Genomic DNA, 24,471 nt, shown 5'->3' on the forward strand with positions numbered 1-24,471 from the left:
ACATGGAGACCCCGTCTTAAAAAGGAACTGGGTGTGGTGGCACATGCTTGTAATCCCAGTACCTGGGAGGCTGAGACAAGAAGATTGCAGATTTGAGGACAGCCTCAGCAAATAGTGAGACCTTCATTAATCTAGCGAGACCCTGTTTCTAAATAAAAATAAAATAGGGCTGGGGGTTTAGCTCAGAGGTAGAATGAGAATGCCCCTGGGTTCAATCTCCAGTGCCACACACACACAAAGAAAAACTGAAAACTGGATTTTACTTCATCCCTTTTTACCTGTAAATATTCTTTTATCCCAACACCAGCACCTATTGGCATAGAGCCAACCTTGTTTGATGCTATTTAAATAAAGTATATATTTAATGTGTGTCTTCAACCTTACTGAATCTTACTTTGGGGGTGGGAGCTGGTGGGAAGAGCTAACTTGGTCTTCTGGGCTGGGAACCCTTCATACGACCCTCTGCACCTCCTGCTGCACCTCGAGCCAGAGCTGTCTGCCGGTTCTCCCTTCTGTTGCTTCCCTCAAATAATCTGGGCAGTGGACTGCTTGTTCTCTGGCTCAAGGCCTGGGGGAAACAGAAAAGGCTCCATTCTCTTCCTTTCCCCTCCCCCAGGAGGTAGGCCGGGGTAAATACAGGGCTAAGGACAGAGGACCTCAGTTCATTACTCCATGCCTTGAATTTGGGTGCCTTATTAGTGCTTCTGGCCCACCTACCCCACCTGCTAGGACTGTGTGACTCCTCGTCACTAGACTAGGCTTAATCCCCAACAACCAGCAAAGTGCCCTGCACCTGGCAAAAGCGACTGTGGCAGGGACGACGAATGTGAGGCCATTTCCTGCCTCTAGGGCCCTGGTGGCCACTCCAGGAGGTAGGCAGAGGACAGTCCTCGAGGTCCTGGCGAGGGAGTCACTCCACCTCGCCGCCCTCCTTCGTGGGCGTGGCCTGCCCCAGACCAGTCCTGGAGAGGGGCGGAGCCAGGGCGGGAGGTACCCGGAGTCACGTAGCTCTGCGGCACCCGCAGCCTCTTTTACCCCAGCCTGAGCTGAGCCGCGCAGCTGTTGCAGACAGGATCCCTAGCTACGCTTGTAGAGGCTGCTGCTGCTACTGACTGCGCGGGTAAGGTGCCGGCTCCATTTCCTCTCCTGGTCTCCCTTGCCATCCTTGCCCTGTTCCCTGGGTGCCTTTTCGACCCTCTGTTAACTGATATTAATGCTCCTTTCCCTCAGCTTGAAAACCCTTCTTTCTAGTTCTCCCAACTGGAACTAAGCTTTTACAAACCCAAATCTTCTTCTACCGTTTGGAGCTTTCCCTGGGGTCAGCCTCTCCCACCTGGGCCTTTTTTTTTTTTTTTTTTTTTTTTTTTTTGGTGGTAATGGGGGAAGAACCCAGAGGCTTTATACCTCCAGGCTATACTCCCAGACCTTTTTTATATTTTACTTGGAAACAGGGTCTCACTAAGTTGCTGAGAGCCTCACTAAGTAGCTGAGGCTGGCTTTGAACCCGCGCGATCCTCCTGTCTCAGCCTCCCAAGCGCAGGGATTACAACAAGCGTGCGCCACCGCACCCGGCCTTATATTTTTATATTTTATTTGGAAACAGGGTCTCACTAAATTGCTGAGAACCTCACCAAGTAGCTGAGGCTGGGTTCAAACCTGTGCGATCCTCCTGTCTCAGCATCCCAAACGCTGGGATTACAAACGTGGGCCACTATGCCCAGACACCCAGGCCATTTAAATCTAAGTCCCTTCCACTGCTCTTGGGCTCGGTCTCCTTCTCTCCTGCCTTCCCTTCTCTGTACCAGGTCTGTATCCTCCCCGGGACTGGCTAGCCTGCATCATCTCTGAAGGCCTCCCTCCTGCTGCTCCCTTTCACAGGCTCTCTCTACTCAGTCCTTTCAGCCGTGACACCACCCCCCCCCCCCCCCCCCCGTCTCTCCGATGGGTGTCTGAGTTGTGGGGAATTGAGCACTCTGTTTTCCATGCCCGTGCTCCACACCGGGGAAGTGCTTCTGGACACTGGAGATAACCTGTGCCATCGTGCACATTTGCACAGCAAACCTCCAACAGGGGGTGGGGAGTGGGCAATAGGCATTGGGGGTCAGGTTTGCAGCATGAAAAAGAGGTTACAGAGGCGTGTTTGTTATTTGTGCTACGCCTACTCCTTCACTTGCCCTCTTCCTTTCAATTTTTTTTCCTTTTTTTGCAGTGCTGGAAATGAAACCCAGGGGCATTCTACCTCTGAGATACACCTCCAGCCCTATTTTTTATTCTTTATTTTGAAACAGGGTCTCACTGAGTTGCAAAGGGCCTCACTAAGTAGTAGCTAAGGCTGTCCACCAACCACAATCCTCCTGTCTCAGCCTCCCAAATGCTGAGATTACAAGTGTGCGCCACCACTCCCGGCTTTCCTTTCACCGGTTTCCTCCATAAGCTGAGATAAGTGGGGGAGGGGTCAGGACTTTGGCTTCATTCTGAAGCCTTACAAATAAGTACACTGACTCTCCTAAGGGACACTGTTGAGAGTGAGAAGAAAAGCTGAAAAAACCAGGGCTTATTCCTGCCTTGAGGAAGGGGCAGAATTCCGTGAAAGTAGGGTGGGCATCCTCAACTGGGTAGCAATTTTATAAGAAGACTTGTAGCTCCAGGGCTGCTTGCCTCCCCACCCCCATCCCTCATCTTTCCTGGGGCTGGGAAAGGTGCCCACCAGGGACAAAAGGAGATGTGGGAACTAGGGCCCTAACCCTGGTAGCTGTCAGAGAAATTGGTGCCACTTTGATGCCCAGGATCCATGCCAAGGACTGCTGCTCTGCTCCCAGTCCCATGTTTGGGGGTGGGGCATTGGGCCCATTTTGCCAGCAGAGGAGATAGTGGGTAGGGTTCAGCTTCTATATGTTGTCTCCATTCCAGAGAGCTGTCACTATGCCCCACTCATACCCAGCCCTGTCTGCTGAGCAGAAGAAGGAGTTGTCTGACATTGCCTTCCGGATTGTGGCCCCGGGCAAAGGCATTCTGGCTGCCGATGAGTCTGTAGGTAGGTGGGGGCCAGTGGTCAGGAGGGATAGAAGTGGCCAGGGAGTCCAGGCCAGGGACCAAGGCTATCCTCACTTTATTTGCCTCCAGGCAGCATGGCCAAGAGGCTGAGCCAGATTGGGGTGGAAAACACAGAGGAGAACCGCCGGCAGTACCGCCAGGTCCTGTTCAGCGCTGATGACCGAGTGAAGAAGTGTATTGGAGGTGTCATCTTCTTCCACGAGACCCTCTACCAGAAAGATGATAATGGTGTCCCCTTCGTCCGAACCATCCAAGATAAGGGCATTGTCGTGGGCATAAAGGTGCAGACCCTGGCCCGACCAGGCCTGGAAATCTGTATGTGGAGGAGGGGTGGGCAAGAAGAGTCCTGCCTGGGGCCAGCCTTCTGCCTGTATTTCTCCTGCAGGTTGACAAAGGTGTAGTGCCTCTAGCTGGGACTGATGGAGAAACCACCACCCAAGGTATGCACATGGTGGATGGGCCTCGGATGTTAGGTGGATGCTGGGAAGAGAGGGGCAGGTTGATGAGGCTGGCACTGTGCTTGCAGGGCTGGATGGGCTCTCGGAACGCTGTGCCCAGTACAAGAAGGATGGTGCCGACTTTGCCAAGTGGCGCTGTGTGTTGAAAATCAGCGAGCGCACGCCCTCAGCACTTGCCATTCTGGAGAATGCCAACGTGCTGGCCCGGTACGCCAGTATCTGCCAGCAGGTGTGCACTGGGGGCTTGGGTGAGCAGAGGAGTGCTCTGCCTGGTGGGGAGGGGGTCCCAGGGCTTTCCCCACCCTACCTACTGCCCCTTCCATGCTATTCTTCTCTTGCCTACAGAATGGCATTGTGCCAATTGTGGAGCCCGAGATCCTACCTGATGGTGACCATGACCTCAAACGGTGTCAGTATGTTACAGAGAAGGTGAGTCCATAGCTGGGCACAGACGTATATACAGTTCAGGGACACCCTTGCAGAGTGTCTATGTCCATTTCCCCAGCTTAGATCCAGGCACAATCCCCTAGTACTCTGTCTAATTCCATCACATACCTGAGGGTCTGAGCCTATACTGAACCCTCAAGTCCATGCACCAAGCCGTAGATGCGGAGCATAGGGCAATAACCAGTGGGGATCCTGACTCCTCATCAACCTCTGATCCCCAGATCCTGGCTGCTGTGTACAAGGCTCTGAGTGATCACCATGTGTACCTGGAGGGGACTCTGCTCAAGCCTAATATGGTGACCCCTGGCCATGCCTGTCCAATCAAGTACAGCCCAGAGGAGATTGCCATGGCAACGGTCACTGCCTTGCGTCGTACTGTGCCCCCAGCCGTCCCAGGTACTATCCTGCTCAAATTCCGAAGGCCTATCCTCAGGTTCATCTTCCTGCCTTTAAGGGTCCCTTACCCTGGAAAAATAGGGAGTGACCAATCTGTCTCCTCTCCTCCACCCTAGGAGTGACCTTTCTGTCAGGTGGTCAGAGTGAAGAGGAGGCATCCCTCAACCTCAACGCCATCAACCGCTGCCCCCTTCCTCGACCCTGGGCTCTCACCTTCTCCTATGGGCGTGCCCTCCAGGCCTCTGCACTCAATGCCTGGCGAGGGCAAAGGGACAACGCTGGGGCTGCCACTGAGGAGTTCATCAAGCGGGCTGAGGTTGGGAGCCGGAGGCGGTGGTGGGGTGTGTGTGGAGGGCAGGGCCACACCCAGAAGTAACAGCCTGAGCAGTTTGACAGCTGTGGTCTGGCTCTGCCTGTTTACCTCACCCTCTCCTTTTGCAGGTGAACGGGCTTGCAGCCCAGGGCCAGTACGAGGGCAGCGGAGAGGATGGTGGAGCGGCAGCACAGTCCCTCTATGTTGCCAACCATGCCTACTGAGGCCTCTCATCCACACTGCAGTCCTTGGCCCAGCAGTCTGCACCCTCTTTTGCCTGTAGTCACAGCCAGGGCCATATAGCCATGCAAAACAGAGATGCTTTCGTCCACAACCCAATCATCGTTCCCCTCTCCCCTCCCTTCCCTTCCCTTTTCCCACTGCTGTACCTGGGACCATAGGATGGAAAAAGAGAGTGCCTCCTGAGTCAGGGCAGGAGAACTTGCTAGAAGTCAGGGGAAATGCCCGAATCTCCCCTGCCTCTGCCAGCCCTCACAATGTCTCCATGATGATTAGCTTCTCCCAGGGCTCTGCTCCTTGCCAGCCTTCTCTCCCAGGATTAGAAGGAAGTCCACTCTTCCTGACTCATGCTTTGAGTACATACCACATAGCAAATAAATGGCAGCAAATCATGCTACTTCGTCTTGTCCGTTTTACATGTCAAATTCCCACATCCCTGTTTCTGATCCCCTGATTGTTTATCTGGGCCCTCTGACTGTGGAGGTGGAGAGGATGGGATTTGCGTTTTATTGTGCAACAGGAGGGGTGCACCCAGTCTCTCCCCCTCACTTGAGGCTCAGGATCCTGTCTGTTGGTGTCCAGGGCTGAAGTGAACAGTGAAGGGCTGCAAGTCTTCCAGGGACTGCCACATCAGAGGCACTAGGCCACAACTACAGAAGGATGGAGTGAGGCGAGATTAGGGACTCCTAAAGGCAGAGGAGCACGAGGCTCAAAGCAGGGAGGCAGCAGGAGAAGCTGTGATCAAGCAGCTCCCCGGCTCAGCCGTGGTGAGCCCTGCTGTGGCCTCACACATTCCACTTTATATTTTATTTGGAAACAGAGTCTCTTAAGCCAGCTGAGGCTGGCTTTGAACCTGTGTGATCCTCCTTTCTCATCCTCCCAAGCATGGGGATTACAAGCGTGCACCACCACACCCGGCGCTAAGTTTATTTTATTTATTTATTTTTATTTTTTTGCGGGTCTGGCGATGGAACCCGGAGGCATTTGACCTCCCAGCTACACCCCCTGCCCAATTTTTTATTCTTTATTTTAAAACAGGGTCTCACTGAGTTGCAGAGGGCCTCACTAAGTAGCTGAAGCTGTCTGTGAGCCGCGATCCTCCGGTCTCAGCCTCCCAAATTTTGGGATTATAAGCATGTGCCACCACGCCCGGCTTAAATTTATTTTTTAATTTATCTTTTTTTTTTCAGTACTGGAGATGAAACCCAGGGGCATTCTACCTCCAAGCTACACCCCCAGTTCTATTTTTTTATTCTTTATTTTGAAATGGTCTCACTGAGCTGCAAAGGGCTTCACTAAGTAGCCGAGGCTGTCCACGAGCCGTAATCGGCCTCTTAGTCTCCCAAATGCTGATTCTTATTTCTTATTCTAATTCTTATTTAATATGAGTAAATGGGCACAGACAGATCATTCAGGTAATAAGTGATCAAGCAAGCTGAGCGTGGTGGTGCACACTTGGAATCCCAGCATTTGGGAGGCTGAGACAGGAGGATCGCGGTTTGCAGACAGCCTCAGCTACTTAGTGAGGCCCTCCGCAAATTAGTGAGACCCTGTGTTCCAAATAAAGAATAAAAAACAGGGCAGGAGGTGTAGCTCGGAGGTCGAATGTCCCTGGGTTCCATCCCCAGAGCCAGAAAAAAAAAAAAAAAAAGCGATCAAGCCAGGTTTGAGCCCTAGTGACCAGGTTTGAACCCTAGTGACTAGGATCCAGAATCTGTGCTCAGAAATTATCAAGATTTCTTTTTTGTGTGTTTGGTACTGGGGATTGAGCCCAGAGGCATTTTACCCCTCGTTTTATTTTTTATTTGGAAACAGGGTCTCACTAGGGTTAATGAGAGTCTCACTATTTGCTAAGGCTGTCCTTGAACCTGTGATACTTCTGTCTCAACCTCCCAAGTACAGGGATTACAAGTGTGCATCACCATGCCTGGCTCAGTTGTCAAGACTTTTATTTTTTGTGGTACAGGGGATGAAACTTAGGGGCATTTTCTTTTCTTTCTTTCTTTCTTTCTTCCTTTCTTCCTTTCTTTTTTTCTTTCTGTACCAGGGATGGAACCCAGGGGTTATTCTACCTCTGAACTACATCCCCAGCCCTTTTCTTTCTTTTTTTTTTTTTTGGGGGTACTGGGAGTGGAACCCAGGGGCTTTTCTACCTCTGGGGTATACTCCCAAGACCTATTTTATATATTATTTGGAAACAGGGTCTCGGTCTCACTAAGTTGCTGAGAGCCTCACTAAGTAGCTGAGAGCCTCACTAAGTACTGAGGCTGGCTTCGAACCTGTGCAATCCTCCTGTCTCAACCTCCCAAGCCCTGGGATTACAAGCGTGTTCCACCACACCCAACCTTGTATTCTTTTATTTTGAAACAGGGTCTCACTGAGTTGCAAAGGGCCAAGTTGTGGAGGGCCTCACTAAGTAGTTGTGGCTGGCAGCGAATCTGCGATCCTCCTGTCTCAGCCTCCCAAGCTCGGCTTTTATTTTTATTTTGTTACAAGGTCTCGCTATGTTGATGAGAGTCTCACTACTTGACGCTGTCCCGTTTCAACCTCCCAAGTAAGGGGGTTACGGGTGTGGGCCGCCACGCCGAGTTGGGACGCGTTCTACCCAGCAGCGGGGATGAATGGAGTGGCTTCTGGAGCTTGGAAACACCATCAGCCGCCCACCGCGCCTGCACCGGGGAAACCTTTTAAAAGCCCGGCGCAGATCGAGGACCCCGCCCACTCTCGGCCGGCGTGCTCCCACGCCGCTCGCGATTGGTCAGGATCGCTCCAGTGGTCCCGCCCCTCGTCGCGAGGTTTCCGATTGGGGGAGACCCATGCAGCTCCGCCCCTCGGCGGCCCGGCAGCCGGAAGCGAGCATGGCGGCCGCGGGGGCCGCGGCTACGGATCTCGGTGCGGAGGGCTTCGGGTGGGGGCGGCGGCTCTCAGATGCCGAGGGAGGAGTGCTGGGGTGGGGGGCGAGGTACGCGAGAGATTCCGCAGACCGGGGCCCGGGGGCGCTTCGGGCGGGATGCCTTGAGGCGAAGACCGGGGCCCCAACACCGGGCCCTCTCGGAACGCGGCGGAGGGAGGGCCTGGGAGGACCGGTGGCCCGGGCTCCTGCGCCCCGCGGCCGGGGCCGGCGGCCGAGCTGATCCCGCGCTCAGTCGGTCCCCCTTACTGCAGAAGTGATCCGTGGCAAGCGTGCCGCCCTCTTCTTCGCTGCTGTGGCCATTGTGCTGGGGTTGCCGCTCTGGTGGAAGACCACGGAGACCTACCGGGCCCCGTTGCCTTACTCCGAGATCAGTGGGCTGAATGCTCTGCAGGTTGCGACCTCGGTGGGGGAGGGCCCGGGGCAGCCCACCCGCGAGGCGGAGACTCCGTTGATGGCCCCGGTGCTTCCGTCCGCAGCTCCGGCTCATGGTGCCCGTCACTGTCGTGTTTACCCGGGATTCAGTGCCACTGTCCGACCAGGAGAAGCTGCCCTTCACCGTGGTGCATGAAAGAGAAATCCCCCTAAAATGTGGGTTTCTGTGGGATCAGGGCTGCCTTGTGGGTTTGAGCTCTGTACAAAAATGAGTTGCAGGGGGAGCGTGAGCATCACGTAACTTACTGCTAAAGGATATCTCTCAGTAGTGTGAACAGTGTGACTGGTTAGGGAAGAAAAGGAAAGACGAGCTTCAAACTCAGTGTTTGTTATTACGGTGCTAATTTTACTCCTAAATTATGCCACCTGCTCAGAGTAGGGGGGAGGAAGTGGGATAGAGTGGAAAGAACAAAGATTGACATTAAATTGGATGTCTTTCAGACCCTATTCTGAATGTATTTTTGTGGTACTGGGGGTGACACCCAGGTGCATCCCACTCTAAGATACACCCGCAGCCCTATTTTATCTTATTTTATATGCAGTAATGGGGATTGAACTCAGGGGCATTCTACCTTGGATTTACATTCCCAGCCCTATTTTTTTTTTTTTTTTTTTTTTTGGTACTGGGGATTGAACCCAGAATCATTCTACCTCCGAGCTACACTTACAGTCTTATTTTATTCTTTATTTTGAAATAGTTATGGAGGGTCTCACTAAGTAGCTGAGGCTGGCCACAAACCTGTAATCCTCCTGTCTCAGCCTCTCCAAAGTACAGGAATTATAAGTGTGTGTCACCATGCCTGGTCTCTCTTTTTTTTTGTTGTTGTTGTTGTACTGGGGATTGAACCACCCAGGAGCTTCCCACCTCTGAGCTACACCCCCAGCCCTGCTTTTTATTCTTTATTTTGAAACATGGGTCTCACTGAGTTGGAAAGGGTCACACTAAGTAACTGAGGCTGTCGGCGAACTGTGGACCTCCTGTCTCAGCCTCCCAAATGCTGGGGTTACAAGTGTGCACCACCACGCGTGATTTATTTTTTTTATTTTAAAACAGGTTCTAAGTTGCTGAGGCTGGGTGTGAACCTACCTCAGTCTCCCAAGTACTGAGATTATAGGCATGCACCACCATATCTGGCCAATTTTACGTTAAACACTTTACTAAATGCTAGATACTTTTCTTAGGTACCAGGAATTTGAGGATGAATAAGAAATTGGTAATGATTTCAAGAAGTTCATAGGTAGGGAAGAACACATGTAGGTAAAAGAAATTACTGTAGAAGTCTATAAGAAACAGGGATTAAGCCGGGTGAGATGGCACACACTTGTAATCCCAGCATTCGGGAGGCTGAGACAGGAGGATTGCAGTTCAAGGACAGCCACAGCTTCTTAGTGAAGCCCTTTGCAACTCAGTGAGACCTTGTTTTCAGATAAAGAATACAAAATAGGGTTGGGGGTGTAGCTCAGAGGTAGAATGCCCCTGGGTTCCATCACCAGTACTGCAAAAAAAAAAAAAAAAAAATGGGATTATGCTTTAAAAAGAGCACCTAACTATCTGAGAGGAAAAAGGCAGAGAAGGTTTTTCTTTTTTCTTTTGGAAGATATTTCAGGCTGAAGGACCAATGTGTATACAGGCAAAGGCAAGACCTGGCGCCAAAGGGAGAAATGGGTGCTATGTGTTTGCTTTCATCCATGCAGAAATGATTAGAGTTGACTGTAGCTGCGTGGTGCTTGGTCTTTCTTTGCAAACAACAATCTTGCTGTCCTCAGATGTTAGACAGCGTTAGGTCTGGGAAGTGGGCAAAGTCTGACACTTGTCTTTTTCATCATGCTGTTTCTTTTCCCTCCAGATAAAATGAAAATCAAATGCCGTTTCCAGAAGGCCTATCGGAGTGCTTTCGACCACGAGGAGGAGGCCCTGTCACTGGGCAGTGTGCAAGGTACAAGACACCACTTTGACAAGAAGCCATTTTGTTTCCTTCTAAGTGTGTCATTTCCATGCTTTGTCTTACCTCCAAAGTCACTCTGGGAGATCTGGGAACGAGATGCCTTGGGTTTTATCCTGGCCCACTGAGGGCCAGGGACCTGGGCTGGCTTAGCCTTGCTTGGCTGCAGCATCAGCTGAGTGCGAGTGAAGGGGTGGCCTGGGCAATCCGGGAGTTGGGGAGAGAGAGAATGGCGTCACTTGTGGTGTACCCCTGCTCTTGTTCCCAGAGGCAGAAGCCGTGTTAGCTGAGCCCAAGGAGCAAGCGGAGGGCTCCCTGACTGTGTACGTGATCTCTGAACACTCCTCACTTCTTCCCCAGGTAGGGTAAGCCGAGCAACTGAGGCCTCGCCTCTTCCCTCCAGCTCACCCTCTCCTAGGCCACCTCCTTGAAGCAGTGCTTCTGTGTCTACCACTTGCTGAAGAAAACTCTCGTGTGTGTGTGTGTGTGTGTGTGTGTGTGTGTGTGTGTGTGTGTGTTACTGGGGATTGAAGATGGGCATTCTACCTCCGAGCTATGCCCTCAGCCCTATTTTATTTTTATTTTGAAACGGGGTTTTGCAAGGTTGATGAGAGTGTGACTACTTGCTGAGGCTGTCCTTTTAACTAGTATTACAAGCATGTATTACCATGCCCAGCTTCTCTTCATCTTTTATTTTGGTGGTACTGAAGATGGAACCTAGGGGCCGTCTACCTCCAAGCTACCTCTCCAGACCTTTTTTTTTTTTTTTTTAAGGTACTGGGGATTGAATCCAGGGGCATTCTACCTCCAAGCTACACCCCCAGTCCTATTTTTTATTCTTTATTTTGAAATATAAAATATATTTATTTTGAAATAGGGTCTTACTAAATTGTGGAGGGCCTCACTAAGTAGCTGAGGCTGTCCTCAAACCTGTGATCCTCCTGTTTCAGCCTCCCAAGTACTGGGATTATAAGCATGAACCACCACGCCTGGATCCCCCCCCAGACCTATTTTATTTTATTTTTTGTGGATCTGGGGATGGAACCCAGGGGCATTTGACCTCTGAGCCACACCCCCTACTCTATTTTTATTCTTTATTTTAAACAGGGTCTCACTAAGTTGTGGAGGGCCTCACTAAGTAGCTGAGGCTGTCTGCAAACTGCGGTCCTCCGGTTTTAGCCTCCCGAATGCTGGGATTACAAGCATGTGCCACCACACCCAGCTCCTGTTTTATATTTTATTTGGAAACAGGGTCTCACTAAGATGTGGTCCTCCTATCTCAGCCTCCCTACAAGTGTGTGCCTCCATGCTCCTCATCTTTAAAAAAACAAACAAAAAACAATTCTAGCTGGGTGTGCTTCAGTGCTCAGTACCAAAACAAAACTGCCAATGAGAAGCTGGGTGTAGTGGCTCCTGCCTGCAATCCTGCCTGTAGTGGCTCCTGCCCGGGGAGGGTGGGGCAAGAGCATCAAATGTTTGAAGCCAGCCTAGCCATCTTGTCTCCAAAATAAAATAAAAAGGAGGCTTGGGATGTAGCTAAGTGGAAGAATGCTTATTTATCATGTGTGATATTCTGGATTCAATTCTCACCACTGCCATAAAAGGAAAAATAATGCTAATAGAGATTTTTTAATTCAGAGTCATTCTGCCTCTGAGCTACACCGCCAGCCCTATTTTATTTATTTATTTATTTATTTATTTATTTACTTATTTATTTTTCGGTGGTACTGGGGATGGAACCCTTCTACCTCCTAGCTACACTCCCAGACCTATTTTATTTAATTTATTTATTTTTGCGGGTCTGAGGATGGAACCCAGGGGCATTTGACCTCCGGGCTACAGCCCCTGCCCTATTTTTTTTTTATCCTTTATTTTAAAACCGGGTCTCACTGAGTTGCAGAGGACCTCACTAAGTAGCTGAATTTGTCTGCAAACCGCGATCCTCCGGTCTCAGCCTTCCGAATGCTAGAATTACAAGCGTGCACCACCATGCCCAGCTTACCAGAACTATTTTATATTTTATTTGGAAACAGGATCTCTTAAGCCAGCGAGGCTAGCTTTGAACCTACGCTATCCTCCTGTCTCCGCCTCCCACGTGCAGGGATTACAAGCATGCACCACCACGCCCAGATATTTATTTTTATTTTGAAACAGGGTTTTACTAAGTTGATGAGATTCTCACTACTTGCCGAGGGTGTCCTCGAACCTGTGTTCCTCCTGTCTTATTCTTCTAAGTACTGGTATTATAAGTGTATAGCACCATACCTGGTTGGCTTTGGATCTTTCTATTATTTTTTTTTTTTCAGTACTGGGGATGTAACCCAGGGACATTTTACTTATGAGCTACCCCTCCAGCTCCCCCCATTTTGTCTTTTTTATTTTTTGAAACAGGGTCTCACTGAGTTGCAGAGGGCCTTGCTAAGTAGCTGAGGCTGTCCATTAACCTTAGCTACTTGGCTCTCTGGTCTCAGCCTCTGGAATGCTGGGATTACAAGCTTTGGCTACCATGCCTGGCTACTTGGGTCTTTCAAAATCCAAGCTTGTGTGTGGTTAAAATGCCAGTGATCATGCCGGGCATGGTGGCTCACGCTTGTAATCCAGCAGGAGGCTGAGACTGGAGGGTCGCAGTTCGTGGACAGCCTCATCTACTTAGTGAGGCCCTCCGCAACTCAGTGAGACCCGGTTTCATTTTATTATTGGTGGTACTGAGGGTAGAACCCAGGGGCTTTCTATCTCTGGGCTATACTCCCAGACCTATTTTATATATTTTTTGGAAACAGGGTCTCACTAAGTTGCTGAGAGTCTCACTCAGTAGCTGAGGCTGGCTTCAAACCTGTGCGATCTTCCTGTCTCAGCCTCCCAAGTGCGGGGATTACAAGCGTGCACCACCATGCCCAGCTAGACCCGGTTTCAAAATAAAGAATAAAAAATAGAGCAGGGGCTATAGCTCAGAGGTCAAATGCCCCTGGGTTTCATCCCCAGACACGCGCAAAAAAAAAAAAAAAAAAAAAAGCCAGTGATTAATTTAAAATGCAAAAAACAAGAAGCAATTAGTTTGAATGGGATCATGATGATAATACAGGTGACACACAGACCTTTTTTTTTTTTTTTTTTTTGGTACTGGTGATTGAATCTAGGGGCATTCTGCCTTGATCTACACCCCCTGCCCTATTTTATTTTTATTTTAAAATGGTCTCACCCGATGCTGGGGCCAGCGAGGCCGGCATTGGAGCCTGCCATGAGGCAAGGCTTGTGCTAGGGCCTCCGAGGTCGGGTCCGGAACTTGCTGAGGGGTTAGGCCGGTGCTGGGGTCAGCGAGGCCGGCATTGGAGCCTGCCGTGAGGCAAGGCCAGTGCTGGGGCCCCCGAGGACGGGACCGGAGCCTGCTGAGGGGTTAGGCCGGTGCTGGGGCCAGCGAGGCTGGCATCAGAGCCTGCCATGAGGCAAGGCCGGTACTGGGGCCTCCGAGGTCAGGATAAGAGCCTGCCCAGGGGTTAGGCCGGTGCTGGGGCCAGTGTGGCCGGCATCGGAGCCTGCCGTGAGGCAAGGCCGGTGCTGGGGCCTCCGAGGCCGGGATAAGAGCCTACCGAGGGGTTAGGCCGGTGCTGGGGCCAGTGAGGCCGGCATCGGAGCCTGCTGTGAGGCAAGGCCGGTGCTGGGGCCTCCGAGGCTGGGATCGGAGCCTGCCTTGAGGCAAGGCCGTTACTGGGGCCTCCGAGGCCAGGATAAGAGCCTGCCGAAGGGTTAGGCCGGTGCTGGGGCCAGCGAGGCCGGCATCGGAGCCTGCTGTGAGGCAAGGCCGGTGCTGGGGCCTCCGAGGCCGGGATTGGAGCCTGCCCTGAGGCAAGGCCGGTACTGGGGCCTCCGAGGCCAGGATAAGAGCCTGCCGAGGGGTTAGGCCGGCGCTGGGGCCAGCGAGGCCGGCATCGGAGCCTGCTGTGAGGCATGACCAGTGCTGGGGCCTCCGAGGCTGGGATCGGAGCCTGCCGAGGGGTTAGGCCGGTGCTGGGGCCAGTGAGGCCGGCATTGGAGCCTGCCTTGAGGCAAGGCCGGTACTGGGGCCTCGAGGCCAGGATAAGAGCCTGCTGAGGGGTTAGGCCGGTGCTGGGGCCAGCGAGGCCGGCATCGGAGCCTGCCGTGAGGCATGACCAGTGCTGGGGCCTCCGAGGCCGGGATCGGAGCCTGCCGAGGGGTTAGGCCGGTGCTGGGGCCAGTGAGGCTGGCATCGGAGCCTGCCGTGAGGCATGACCAGTGCTGGGGCCTCTGAGGCCAGGATAAGAGCCTGCCGAGGGGTTAGGCCGGTGCTGGGGCCAGTGAGACTGGCATCGGAGCCTGCCGTGAGGCAAGGCCAGTACTGGGGCCTCCAAGGCCAGGATAAGAGCCTGCCGAGGGGTTAGGCCGGTGCTGGGGCCAGCGAGGCCGGCATCGGAGCCTGCCTTGAGGCATGACCAGTGCTGGGGCCTCCAAGGCTGGGATCGGAGCCTGCCGAGGGGTTAGGCCGGTGCTGGGGCCAGCGAGGCCGGCATCGGAGCCTGCCTTGAGGCAAGGCTGGTACTGGGGCCTCCAAGGCCAGGATAAGAGCCTGCCGAGGGGTTAGGCCGGTGCTGGGGCCAGCGAGGCCGGCATCGGAGCCTGCCGTGAGGCATGACCAGTGCTGGGGCCTCCGAGGCTGGGATCGGAGCCTGCCGAGGGGTTAGGCCGGTGCTGGGGCCAGTGAGGCCGGCATCGGAGCCTGCCTTGAGGCAAGGCTGATACTGGGGCCTCGAGGCCAGGATAAGAGCCTGCCGAGGGGTTAGGCCGGTGCTGGGGCCAGCGAGGCCGGCATCGGAGCCTGCCATGAGGATGACCAGTGCTGGGGTCTCCGAGGCCGAGATCGGAGCCTGCCGAGGGGTTAGGCCGGTGCTGGGGCCAGTGAGGCCGGCATCGGAGCCTGCCTTGAGGCAAGGCCGGTACTGGGGCCTCCGAGGCCAGGATAAGAGCCTGCCGAGTGGTTAGGAAGGTGCTGGGGCCAGCGAGGCTGGCATCGGAGCCTGCCGTGAAGTAAGGCTGATACTGGGGCCTCCTAGGCCAGGATAAGAGCCTGCTGAGGGGTTAGGCTGGTGCTGGAGCCAGTGAGGCCGGCATCGCAGCCTGCCATGAGGCATGGCCGGTGCTGGGACCTCCGAGGCCAGTATTGGAGCCGGCCGAAGGGTTAGGCCGGTGCTGGGGCCAGCGAGGCCGGCACCGGAGCCTGCCATGAGGCAAGGCCGGTACTGGGGCCTCCGAGCCCGGGATTGGAGCCTGCCGAGGGGTGAGGCCGATGCTGGGGCCAGCAAGGCCGGCATTGGAGCCTGCCGTGAGGCAAGGCCGGTGCTGAGGCCTCCGAGGCCGGGATTGGAGCCTGCCTTGAGGCAAGGCCGGTACTGGGTCCTCTGAGGTCAGGATAAGAGCCTGATGAGGGGTTAGGCCGGTGCTGGGGCCAGTGAGGCCGGCATTGAAGCCTGCCGTGAGGCAAGGCCGGTACTGGGACATCCAAGGCCGGGATAAGAGCCTGTCGAGGGGTTAGGCTGGTGCTGGGGCCAGCGAGGCCGGCATCGGAGCCTGCCGTGAGGCAAGGCCGGTACTGGGGCTTCCGAGGCCAGGATAACAACCTGCTGAAGGGCTAGACCGGTGCTGGGGCCAGCAAGGCCGGCATCGGAGCCTGCCGTGAGGCGAGGCCAGCATTGGAGCCTGCCGTGAGACATGGCCAGTGCTGGGGCCTCCTAACTCGGGAACAGAACCTGCCAAGGGGTTAGGCCGGTGCTGGGGCCAACGAGGCCGGCATTGGAGCCTGCCGTGAGGCTAGGCCGGTGCTGGAGCCTCCGAGGCCGGGATTGGAATCCTGCCAAGGGGTTAGACCGGTGCAGGGGCCAATGGCCAGCATCGGAGCCTGGCGTGAGGCAAGTTCACTCCTGCGGCCTCCAAGGCCGGGACCAAAGCCAGATTAGGGGTTAGACCGGTGCAGGGGCCAGCGAGACCAGAACTGGGGCCTCCCATGAGGCAAGGCCGCTGCTTGAGCCAGCGAGGTCTGGATCAGTCCACTAAGTAGCCAGGCCATTACTGGGACCATCAAGAGTGGGATCGGTACTTGCAACGCAGCATGCACAGAGAAATATCACAGAAAATATAAATCAGATGCTTCTCTTAATCAGCAATAACTAGGAGGAAAAGGGCAACAGGAAGAGGTTGAGCTATAGAAAGGGCCCTATAGTGAAGCAACTAATGTGACCAATCAGAGGGTATATAATACTGGAGGAAGGAGCCTCTTTAAAACGCAGGAGGTACATAAACAAATGTATCAAAGTAAATCACCAAAGAAGCGTGGGATGGAGGGAGGAGAATGGGATGGGGGCTGGAGGAGGGCTAATTGGATGATGTGTGCTTGTATATCCTCTCAAGTCTTGTACTCCAATGTGATTGATATATGACTACAATGCACCAATTTAAAAAATAAATTAATAAAAAAAAATAAAATGGTCTCACTAGGTTGATGAGAGTCTCACTACTTGCTGAGGCTTTCCTTGAACCTATGATCCTCCTGTCTCAGCCGCCCAAGTATACACACTTGGCCGCATTTTACTTCTGAGTTACACCTCAGCCATTTATTTATTTATTTACTTATTATTTTGCAGTACTGGGGGGGTGGAACCCAAGGACATTCTACCTCTGAGCTATACCTCAGACATATTTGTGTGTGTGTGTGTGTGTGTGTGTGTGTGTGTGTGTGTGTGTGATATTAGGGTTAGAACCCAGGGGCCTTCTTCCTCTGAGCTATACCCCCAGCCCTATTTTTTATTCTTTATTTTGAAACAGGGTCTCACTGAGTTGCAAAGGACCTCACTAAGTAGCTGAGGTTGTCCGTGAACTGCAGTCCTCTTGGCTTAGCCTCCCAAATGCTGGGATTACAAGCGTGAGCCACCACACCCGGCTCTTGTTTTTTATTTTGAAATGGGATCTCACTAAGTTGCAGAGGTCTTTACTAAGTAGCTGAGGCTGGCCGCGAACCTTCAATCCTCCTGTCTCAGCCTCCCAAGTACTGGGATTAGAAGCATGCACTACCATGCTCTGCTCAGATTTAAGACGGGATCTAAAGTGACTTCCTGTTTCCTTTGCTGCGTGATGAGCATTCTGTTGCCTGTTCACTGTCACAGGACATGATGAGCTACATTGGGCCTGAGAGGACCGCGGTTGTACGGGGGATAACACACCGGGACGCCTTTAACATCATTGGCCGCCGCATAATCCAGGTAGCCCAGGCCATGTCTCTGACTGAGGATGTGCTTGCTGCTGCTTTGGCTGACCACCTACCAGAGGACAAGTGGAGTGCTGATAAGAGGCGGCCTCTCAAGTCCAGCTTGGGTAGGGTACCAGGCTTTGCCGTGGGGAGGGAGTGAAAATGAATTACGTGGAGGGGGAGGGGAATCTGCATGCAAGCTCCTTTCCTCCCTGGTTTTAGCTTTGTCTTAAAACACTCTGTTTCTCATGCTGGTTTTATCCTCCTTTTGGTTCCAGAATGGTAGCCAGACCCAATGAGCAGGAGAAGCAGGTTCAGCTCAGTCAGGGTTACAGACTCCTTCTTCCTCTTCCTCTTCCTTCTTCCTCTCTTCCTCCTCCTCCTCTTCTTCCTCTTCTCCTCCTCCTCCTTCTCCTCCTCCTCCTCCTCCTCCTTCTCCTCCTTCTCCTCCTCCTTCTCCTCCTCCTCCTCCTCCTCCTCCTCCTTCTTCCTCTTCTTCTTTGTGGAACCCAGGGGCTTTTCTACTTCCAGGCTACACTCCCAGACCTATTTTATATTTTATTTGGAAACAGAGTCTCACTAAGTTGCTGAGAGCCTAAGTAGCTGAGGCTGGCTTTGAACCTATGCCTTCCTCCTGTCTCAGCTTCCCAAGCGCTGGGATTACTAGCGTGCGCCACCACGCCCGGCCGCATACTGCTCTTCTTGATCCACAGGAGACTGACTTTCCAACTCTTGTTTCTGTAGGCTATGAGATCACCTTCAGTTTACTCAACCCAGACCCCAAGTCTCATGACGTCCACTGGGACATCGAGGGGGCTGTCCAGTGCTATGTGCAGCCCTTCCTAAATGCCCTTAGTGCTGCTGGCAATTTCTCTGTGGACTCTCAGGTGAGACTGGGAGTGGACTGGGTCTCTTTCGAAGTCCATACATATTTAATGTTTTCAAGTGCATGAATGCATCTGTTCTTTCAGCTCTTAGAGCTTGGTGATTTGCTGGGACTTTCCTGTATAATGTATATGCATGTGAGTGTCCTCAGGGCAGGTGCTGAGGTAGGGGTGTGTGTGTTTCTGCCTGCCTGCCTGCCTGCCTGTCCTGTGAGGGAAGATTCTGGTGTCTTTACTTTCCCCCTTGGTGTCTAGCTCAGGGAATTCCATCAGTGCATGTTAACAAATAAACTTCCTTATAGCTCCCTCTAAAATTCTATTCAGTGATTGTGCCTAGATGTTTTTGTTTTGTTTTGTTTTGTTTTTTTGGTACTGGGGTACCACGGTGTTTTACCTCTGAGCCACATCCCCAGCCCTTTTTATATTTTTATTTGGATGCAGGGTCCTGCTAAGTTACTGAGGCTGGCCTCAAACCTGCAATTCTCCTGTCTCAGTCTCCCAGGTACTGGGATTCCAGGCCTTTGCCACCACTCTTGGCTCTTATTGTATCTCCTTAAAAGACCTCAAATCTTTGCTGGGACATAGCAGATTCTAAACCAATAAACAAAATAACCTTTCTTTGCTCTACAGATCCTTTACTATGCAATGTTGGGGGTGAATCCCCGCTTTGACGCAGTCTCATCCAGCTACTACTTGGCCATGCACAGCCTCCCCCATGTCATCAACCCTGTGGAGTCCCGGCTGGGTGAGCTCCTGCCGACGAGGGTCTTTCTGCCAGGCTAGGGAGGGACCTTGAAGGCAAGCCCTGGGGGTGGAGACTGTTGTCTATAGTGATGGTTCCCAGGTTGGGTTGGTTTGAGGGGACTGGGGAGATTTAGGCTTCTTTTCTGTGATGTCTCTATTTTTTTTTTCCCCCGGTACTGGGGGTTGAACCCAGGGGTGTTCTACATCCGAGCTACACCCCCAGCCCTATTTTTTATTTTATTTTTGTTTATTTTTGCGGGTCTGGGAATGGAACCAGGGATATTCAACCTCCAAGCTACACACCCCTGCCCTATTATTTTTTATTTATTTATTTATTTATTTATTTATTTATTTATTTATTTATTGTCGTAATGGGGGTGGAACCCAGGGGTTTTTCCACCTCCAGGCTACACTCCCAGACCTATTTTATATTATTTTTGGAAACAGGGTCTCACTAAGTTGCTGAGAGCCTCACTCAGTAGCTGAGGCTGGCTTTGAACCTTTGATCCTCCTGTCTCAGCCTCCCAAGCGCAGGGATTACAAGCGTGCGCCACCATGCCCAGCCTATTTTTTACTTTTTATTTTGAAGCAGGGTCTCACTAAATTATGGAGGGCCTCACTAAGTAGATGAGGCTGTCCGCAAACCGTGATCCTCCAGTCTTAGCCTCCGGAATGCTGGGATTACAAGTGTGCACCACCACGCCTGGCTTCCAGCCCTATTTTTTAATTCTTTATTTTTATTTTATTTTTTTTGGTACTGGGAATGGAACTCAGAGGCATTCTTACTCCAAGCTATATCCCTACTCCTTCCTTCCTTCCTTCCTTCCTTCCTTCCTTCCTTCCTTCCTCCTTTCCTTTCCTTTCCTTTCCTTTCCTTTCTTCAGTCCTGGGGGTGGAACCCAGGAGCATTCTACCTCTGAGAGACACCTCCAGCTCTATTTTTTTATTCTTTATTTTGAAACAGGGTCTTTCTGAGTTGCAGAGGGCCTCACTAAGTAGCTGAGGCTGTCCGCGAACTGCGTTCCTCCTGTCTCTGCCTCCCAAGTGCTGGGATTACAAGCATGTGTCACCACGCCCAGCTTTTATTCTTTATTTTAAAACAGGGTCTCACTAAGTTGCATAGAGCCTCAATTAAGTAGCTGAGACTGGCTGCGAACCCAGATTCTCCTGTCTCAGCTTTCCAAATACTGGGATTATAAGTATGCGCCACCATACCCAGCTTTTTTTTTTTTTTTTTTAATGTGGTGCTGGAGATTGAACCCAGGGGCATTCTACCTCTGATCTATACCCCCTGCCCTATTTTATCTTTTGTTTAGAAACAGGATCTCGGTAAGTTGCAGAGGGTCTCATTAAGTTGCCGAGGCTGGCTGCGAACCTGCAATTCTGTCTCGGACTCTCAAGTACTAAGATTACAAGAATGGGCCTTCACACCTGGCTGACATCTCTATCTTTACACTCATTTTACCCAAAAGCTCAAGAACTCATCTCTTTTTTTTTCTCTTTACAGTACTGGGGATTGATCCCAGAGGGCATTCTACCTTTTAGCTATTATCCCCAGCTCCATTTTTAAAATTTTTTTTGAAACAAGGCCTCACTAAGTAGCTGAGGCTATGAACCTGTGATCCTTCTGTTTTAGTCTCCCAAGTACTGGGATACAAGTGTGCACTACCACACCTGGCTCCCTAATCCTGTTTTATTTTTATTCTGAAACAAGGTCTCCCTAGAGCGTCTCACTACTTGCTGAGGCCGTCCTCAAACCTGTGATCCTCTTGTCTCAGCCTCCCAAATACTTGAATTATTGGTCTGTGCCACCACACAGCATCCTAGCACTTAAAAAAAAAAAAATGGCTATGCCAGGCGTGGTGGTGCACGCTTGTAATCCAGCACTTGGGAGGCTGAGAAAGGAGGATCCCACAGGTTCAAAGCCAGCCCTGGCTACTTAGTGAGGCTCTCAGCAACTTAGTGAGACCCTGTTTCCAAATAAAGTATAAAATAGGTCTGGGAGTGTGACCCGGAGGTAGAAAAGCCCCTGGGTTCCACCCCAGTACCACACACAAAGCTGTCCAGCAGAGATAGTCACGCATCTAGGAAAGGCAGCACTCCTTCCTGTACATTCAGGATATGAAGACAGAATTTGAATGGGCAGTTTTGCTGATTGAGGAGAAGTAACCCTGAAGCTTTTCATTTTGAGTTGGAGACTAGAAAGAGTAGGTGTGTACAGGTAGGTCAAAGTGAGTACATCACTCTGGAATTTTAAGCACCAGCGGCCAGTGTGGACCAAAATTTACAAGACGGATGACATGTGAGGCCTTAGGAAAGTGCTCCTCTAGTCATTGTTTTTGTGGTGTGTGTGTGTGTGTGTGTGTGTGTGTGTGTGTGTGTGTGTGTGGTGTACCAGGTGTGGAAACAAAGGGCTTTCTACCTGCAGGCTATACTCTCAAACCTATTCATTCATATATATATATATATATATATATATATATATATATATATTTTTTTTTTTTTTTTTTTTTTTTTTGGTGGTACTGGGGGTGGAACCCAGAGACTTTCTACCTCTGGGCTATACTCCCAGACCTATTTTCTATTTTATTTGGAAACAGGGTCTCACTAAGTTGTTGAGTGTTTCACTAAGCAGCTCAGGCTGGCTTCGAACCTGTGTGATCCTCCTGTCTCAGCCTCCCAAGCACAGGGATTACAAGCGTGCGCCACCACGCCCGGCTGAGGGGCCTCTTTGAGGGGAAGAGATTCCAGGGACTCTTGGGGGCTAAGGATGTGCTCCATCTAGGGAGAAGTTAAAAGGATTTTTTACATAGGTACCGAGGACTGAAGAACATCCTAGTGATTAACAGTCAAGGGAACAGTCCCAGAGTGAGTACCCATCAAGTCAGGCTCGCCTGAAATAAGCTGCGATCCAATGTTTTTTTTTTTTTTTTTTTGTGGTACTGGGGATGGAACCCAGGGGCATTCTATCTCTGAGCTATACCCCCAGCCCTATTTTTTATTCTTTTTATTTTGAAACAGGATTTCACTGAGTTGCAAAGGGCCTCACTAAGTAGCTGAGGCTCTGTGAACCACTATCCTCCTGTCTCAGCCTCCCAAATGCTTGGATTACAAACGTGCGCCACCACACCCAGCTTCCAACATGGTTTTTTTTTTGTGTGTGTGTGTGTGTGTGTGTGTGTGTGTGTGTGTGTGAGAGTGGGGATGGAACCCAGGGGCATTCTACCTCTGAGCTACACCCCCGGCCCTATTCTTTATTCTTTATTTTGAAACAGGGGCTCACTAAGTTATGGAGTGCCTCACTAAGTAGCTGAGGCTGTCCACGCACTGCGATCCTTTGGTCTCAGCCTCCTAAATGCTGGGGTGACAAGCGTGCACCACCATGCCCGGCTCCAATGGGTTTTGGTACTAACTCTGCTCCTCTTTGCACCACAGGGTCCAGTGCTGCCTCCCTGTACCCTGTGCTCAACTTCCTGCTCTATGTGCCCGAGCTTGCCCACTCCCCTCTGTACATTCAGGACAAGGAGGGGTCTCCAGTGGCTACTAATGCCTTCCACAGCCCCCGCTGGGGTGGCATCATGGTAAGAGTCGCACTCTGCAGACCCCAGTCTTCCGGGACAGACAGGTATTCTGGGAAGCTGCGCCTTTGGCCTTTCTCTGGGGCCCCCTGTGGCCTTGCCTGCTGGGGAGGGGCAGGCACCAGGGAGGTGAGGTGCTGTGTACACCTGGCCCTCCCCAGCTCGCCCTGCTGTTTGTTTCTTCTGGCAGTGTTTTCTGTGCCGTGACCCTTTACCACTTCCAGTTCGCACTTAAGACTACACTCTGTCCATTTTAGTCTTATTTCTGTCCATCTTGGCCTCTGTGGGATTTTTGCAAGGTTGGAACCTTGTCTCCTGGGCTAGATTGGGAACTTCTCATGGGTGGGAACTTTTTTTTTTTTTTGGTGGTACTGGGGGTGGAACCCAGAGGCTTTCTACTTCCGGGCTATACTCCCAGACCCATTTTATATTTTATTTGGAAACAGGGTCTCACTAAGTTGCTAAGAGCCTCACTAAGTAGCTGAGGCTGGCTTCGAACCTGCGCGATCCTCCTGTCTCAGCCTCCCAAGCGCGGGGATTACAAGCGTTCGCCACCACGCCCGGCTGGGGTGGGAACTTTAAAATAGGATTAAAAGATTTTATTTTACAGGACTTTTGAGGGGGTAGTTGAGATGTCACCTATAGCTCCTTATAATAGTAGGTATTAAAAATATTAGTTGACGCTGGGTGTGGTGGCACACGCTTGTAATCCCAGCGCTTCGGAGGCTGAGACAGGAGGATCACAGAAGTTCGAAGCGAGCCTCAGCTACTTAGTGAGACCCTGTTTCCAAATAAAGTATAAAATAGGTCTGGGAGTATAGCCCGGAGGTAGAAAAGCCCCTGGGTTCCACCTTGAGTACCACCAAAGAAAAAAAGAAAAGAAAAGAAAAAGAAAAAAAATTAGTTATTCCATTAGTTTGTAGCTTCTATAGAACAAAAACTATGTCTTCCTTTTCTCTCATGGCCTCCAGTGTGCCGTGGTCCAGTGTGACATAGAAACCTCGTTCCCTCCATTTTAGGTATACAATGTTGACTCCAAAGCCTACAATGCCTCGACGCTGCCAGTGAGGGTGGAGGTGGACATGGTGCAAGTGATGGAGGTGTTTCTGGCTCAGCTGCGGTGAGGTCCTGGTGATCCACTGGGGGCAGAGTCACCAAGAGGGTGGCCACGGTCTCCTTGGCTTTAGAATGGGGGTTGCAGCATAGAATGGAATTTTACTTTATAGGGATACTTTGGCTATGTCTAGAGCCCCAGGGAACCCAAAAAGATTTCCAAGGAGTATTATATCCTCTTAAGGACTAGTAGCTGACAAAACCTGCTTTCAGAAAAACAGATTTATGGCTGGATACAGTGTTGCATGCCTGTAATCCCAGTACTTTAGAGTCTGAGACAGAAAGATCACAGGTTCAAGGCCAGCCTCAGCAATATAGCGAGAGCCTGTTTCAAGATAAAAAATAAAGCCAGGCATGATGATACATGCTGTAATCTCAGTATTTGGGAGTCTGAGACGGGAGAATCCTAGGTTCATAGCCAGCCTCAGCTATTTAGTGAGACCCTGTTTCAAAATAAAGAATAAGCCAAGCTGGACATGGTACCGCATTCTTGTAATCCCAGCATTTGGGAGGCTAAAACAGGAGGATTGTGGTTCATGGACAGCCTCAGCTACTTAGTGAGGTCCTTTACAACTCAGTGAGACCCTGTTTCAAAATAAAGAATAAGAAAATAGGGCCAGGAGTGTAGCTCAGATTTAGAATGCCCCAGTACTGCAAAAAAGCAAAACAAGATCTTGTTAGGTTAGTGAGGTCCTCCTCAACT

General features: G+C 51.4%; 2 protein-coding genes across 2 annotated transcripts in view; both read left to right on the forward strand.

Annotated features, from left to right (window-relative positions):
* Window positions 1-2,922: 2,922 nt before the first annotated feature.
* On the forward strand, window positions 2,923-4,892 carry ALDOC (aldolase, fructose-bisphosphate C; the record flags this gene model as incomplete). The annotated part of the gene is made up of 8 exons (XM_080714224.1): window positions 2,923-3,038; window positions 3,128-3,335; window positions 3,440-3,494; window positions 3,581-3,741; window positions 3,858-3,941; window positions 4,181-4,355; window positions 4,472-4,671; window positions 4,797-4,892. 8 exons carry the CDS (start codon window positions 2,923-2,925, stop codon window positions 4,890-4,892), a joined length of 1,095 nt encoding a protein of 364 aa, XP_080570350.1.
* Window positions 4,893-7,766: 2,874 nt separating this feature from the next.
* Window positions 7,767-24,471, forward strand: part of PIGS (phosphatidylinositol glycan anchor biosynthesis class S) — a gene marked incomplete at both ends in the record, with an annotated part of 17,680 nt that continues 975 nt past the window's right edge. The window contains 11 exons of the mRNA XM_080714003.1: window positions 7,767-7,800; window positions 8,074-8,213; window positions 8,299-8,410; window positions 10,102-10,191; window positions 10,466-10,557; window positions 17,367-17,574; window positions 18,194-18,336; window positions 18,964-19,078; window positions 22,513-22,658; window positions 23,675-23,775; window positions 23,982-24,006. Of these exons, the coding sequence (XP_080570129.1) occupies window positions 7,767-7,800; window positions 8,074-8,213; window positions 8,299-8,410; window positions 10,102-10,191; window positions 10,466-10,557; window positions 17,367-17,574; window positions 18,194-18,336; window positions 18,964-19,078; window positions 22,513-22,658; window positions 23,675-23,775; window positions 23,982-24,006 (1,206 nt within the window). The remainder of the gene's footprint in view (window positions 7,801-8,073; window positions 8,214-8,298; window positions 8,411-10,101; window positions 10,192-10,465; window positions 10,558-17,366; window positions 17,575-18,193; window positions 18,337-18,963; window positions 19,079-22,512; window positions 22,659-23,674; window positions 23,776-23,981; window positions 24,007-24,471) is intronic.

The sequence above is a fragment of the Muscardinus avellanarius genome (genome assembly GCF_963383645.1).
Source record: "Muscardinus avellanarius genome assembly, chromosome: 16".
Taxonomy (NCBI): domain Eukaryota; kingdom Metazoa; phylum Chordata; class Mammalia; order Rodentia; family Gliridae; genus Muscardinus; species Muscardinus avellanarius.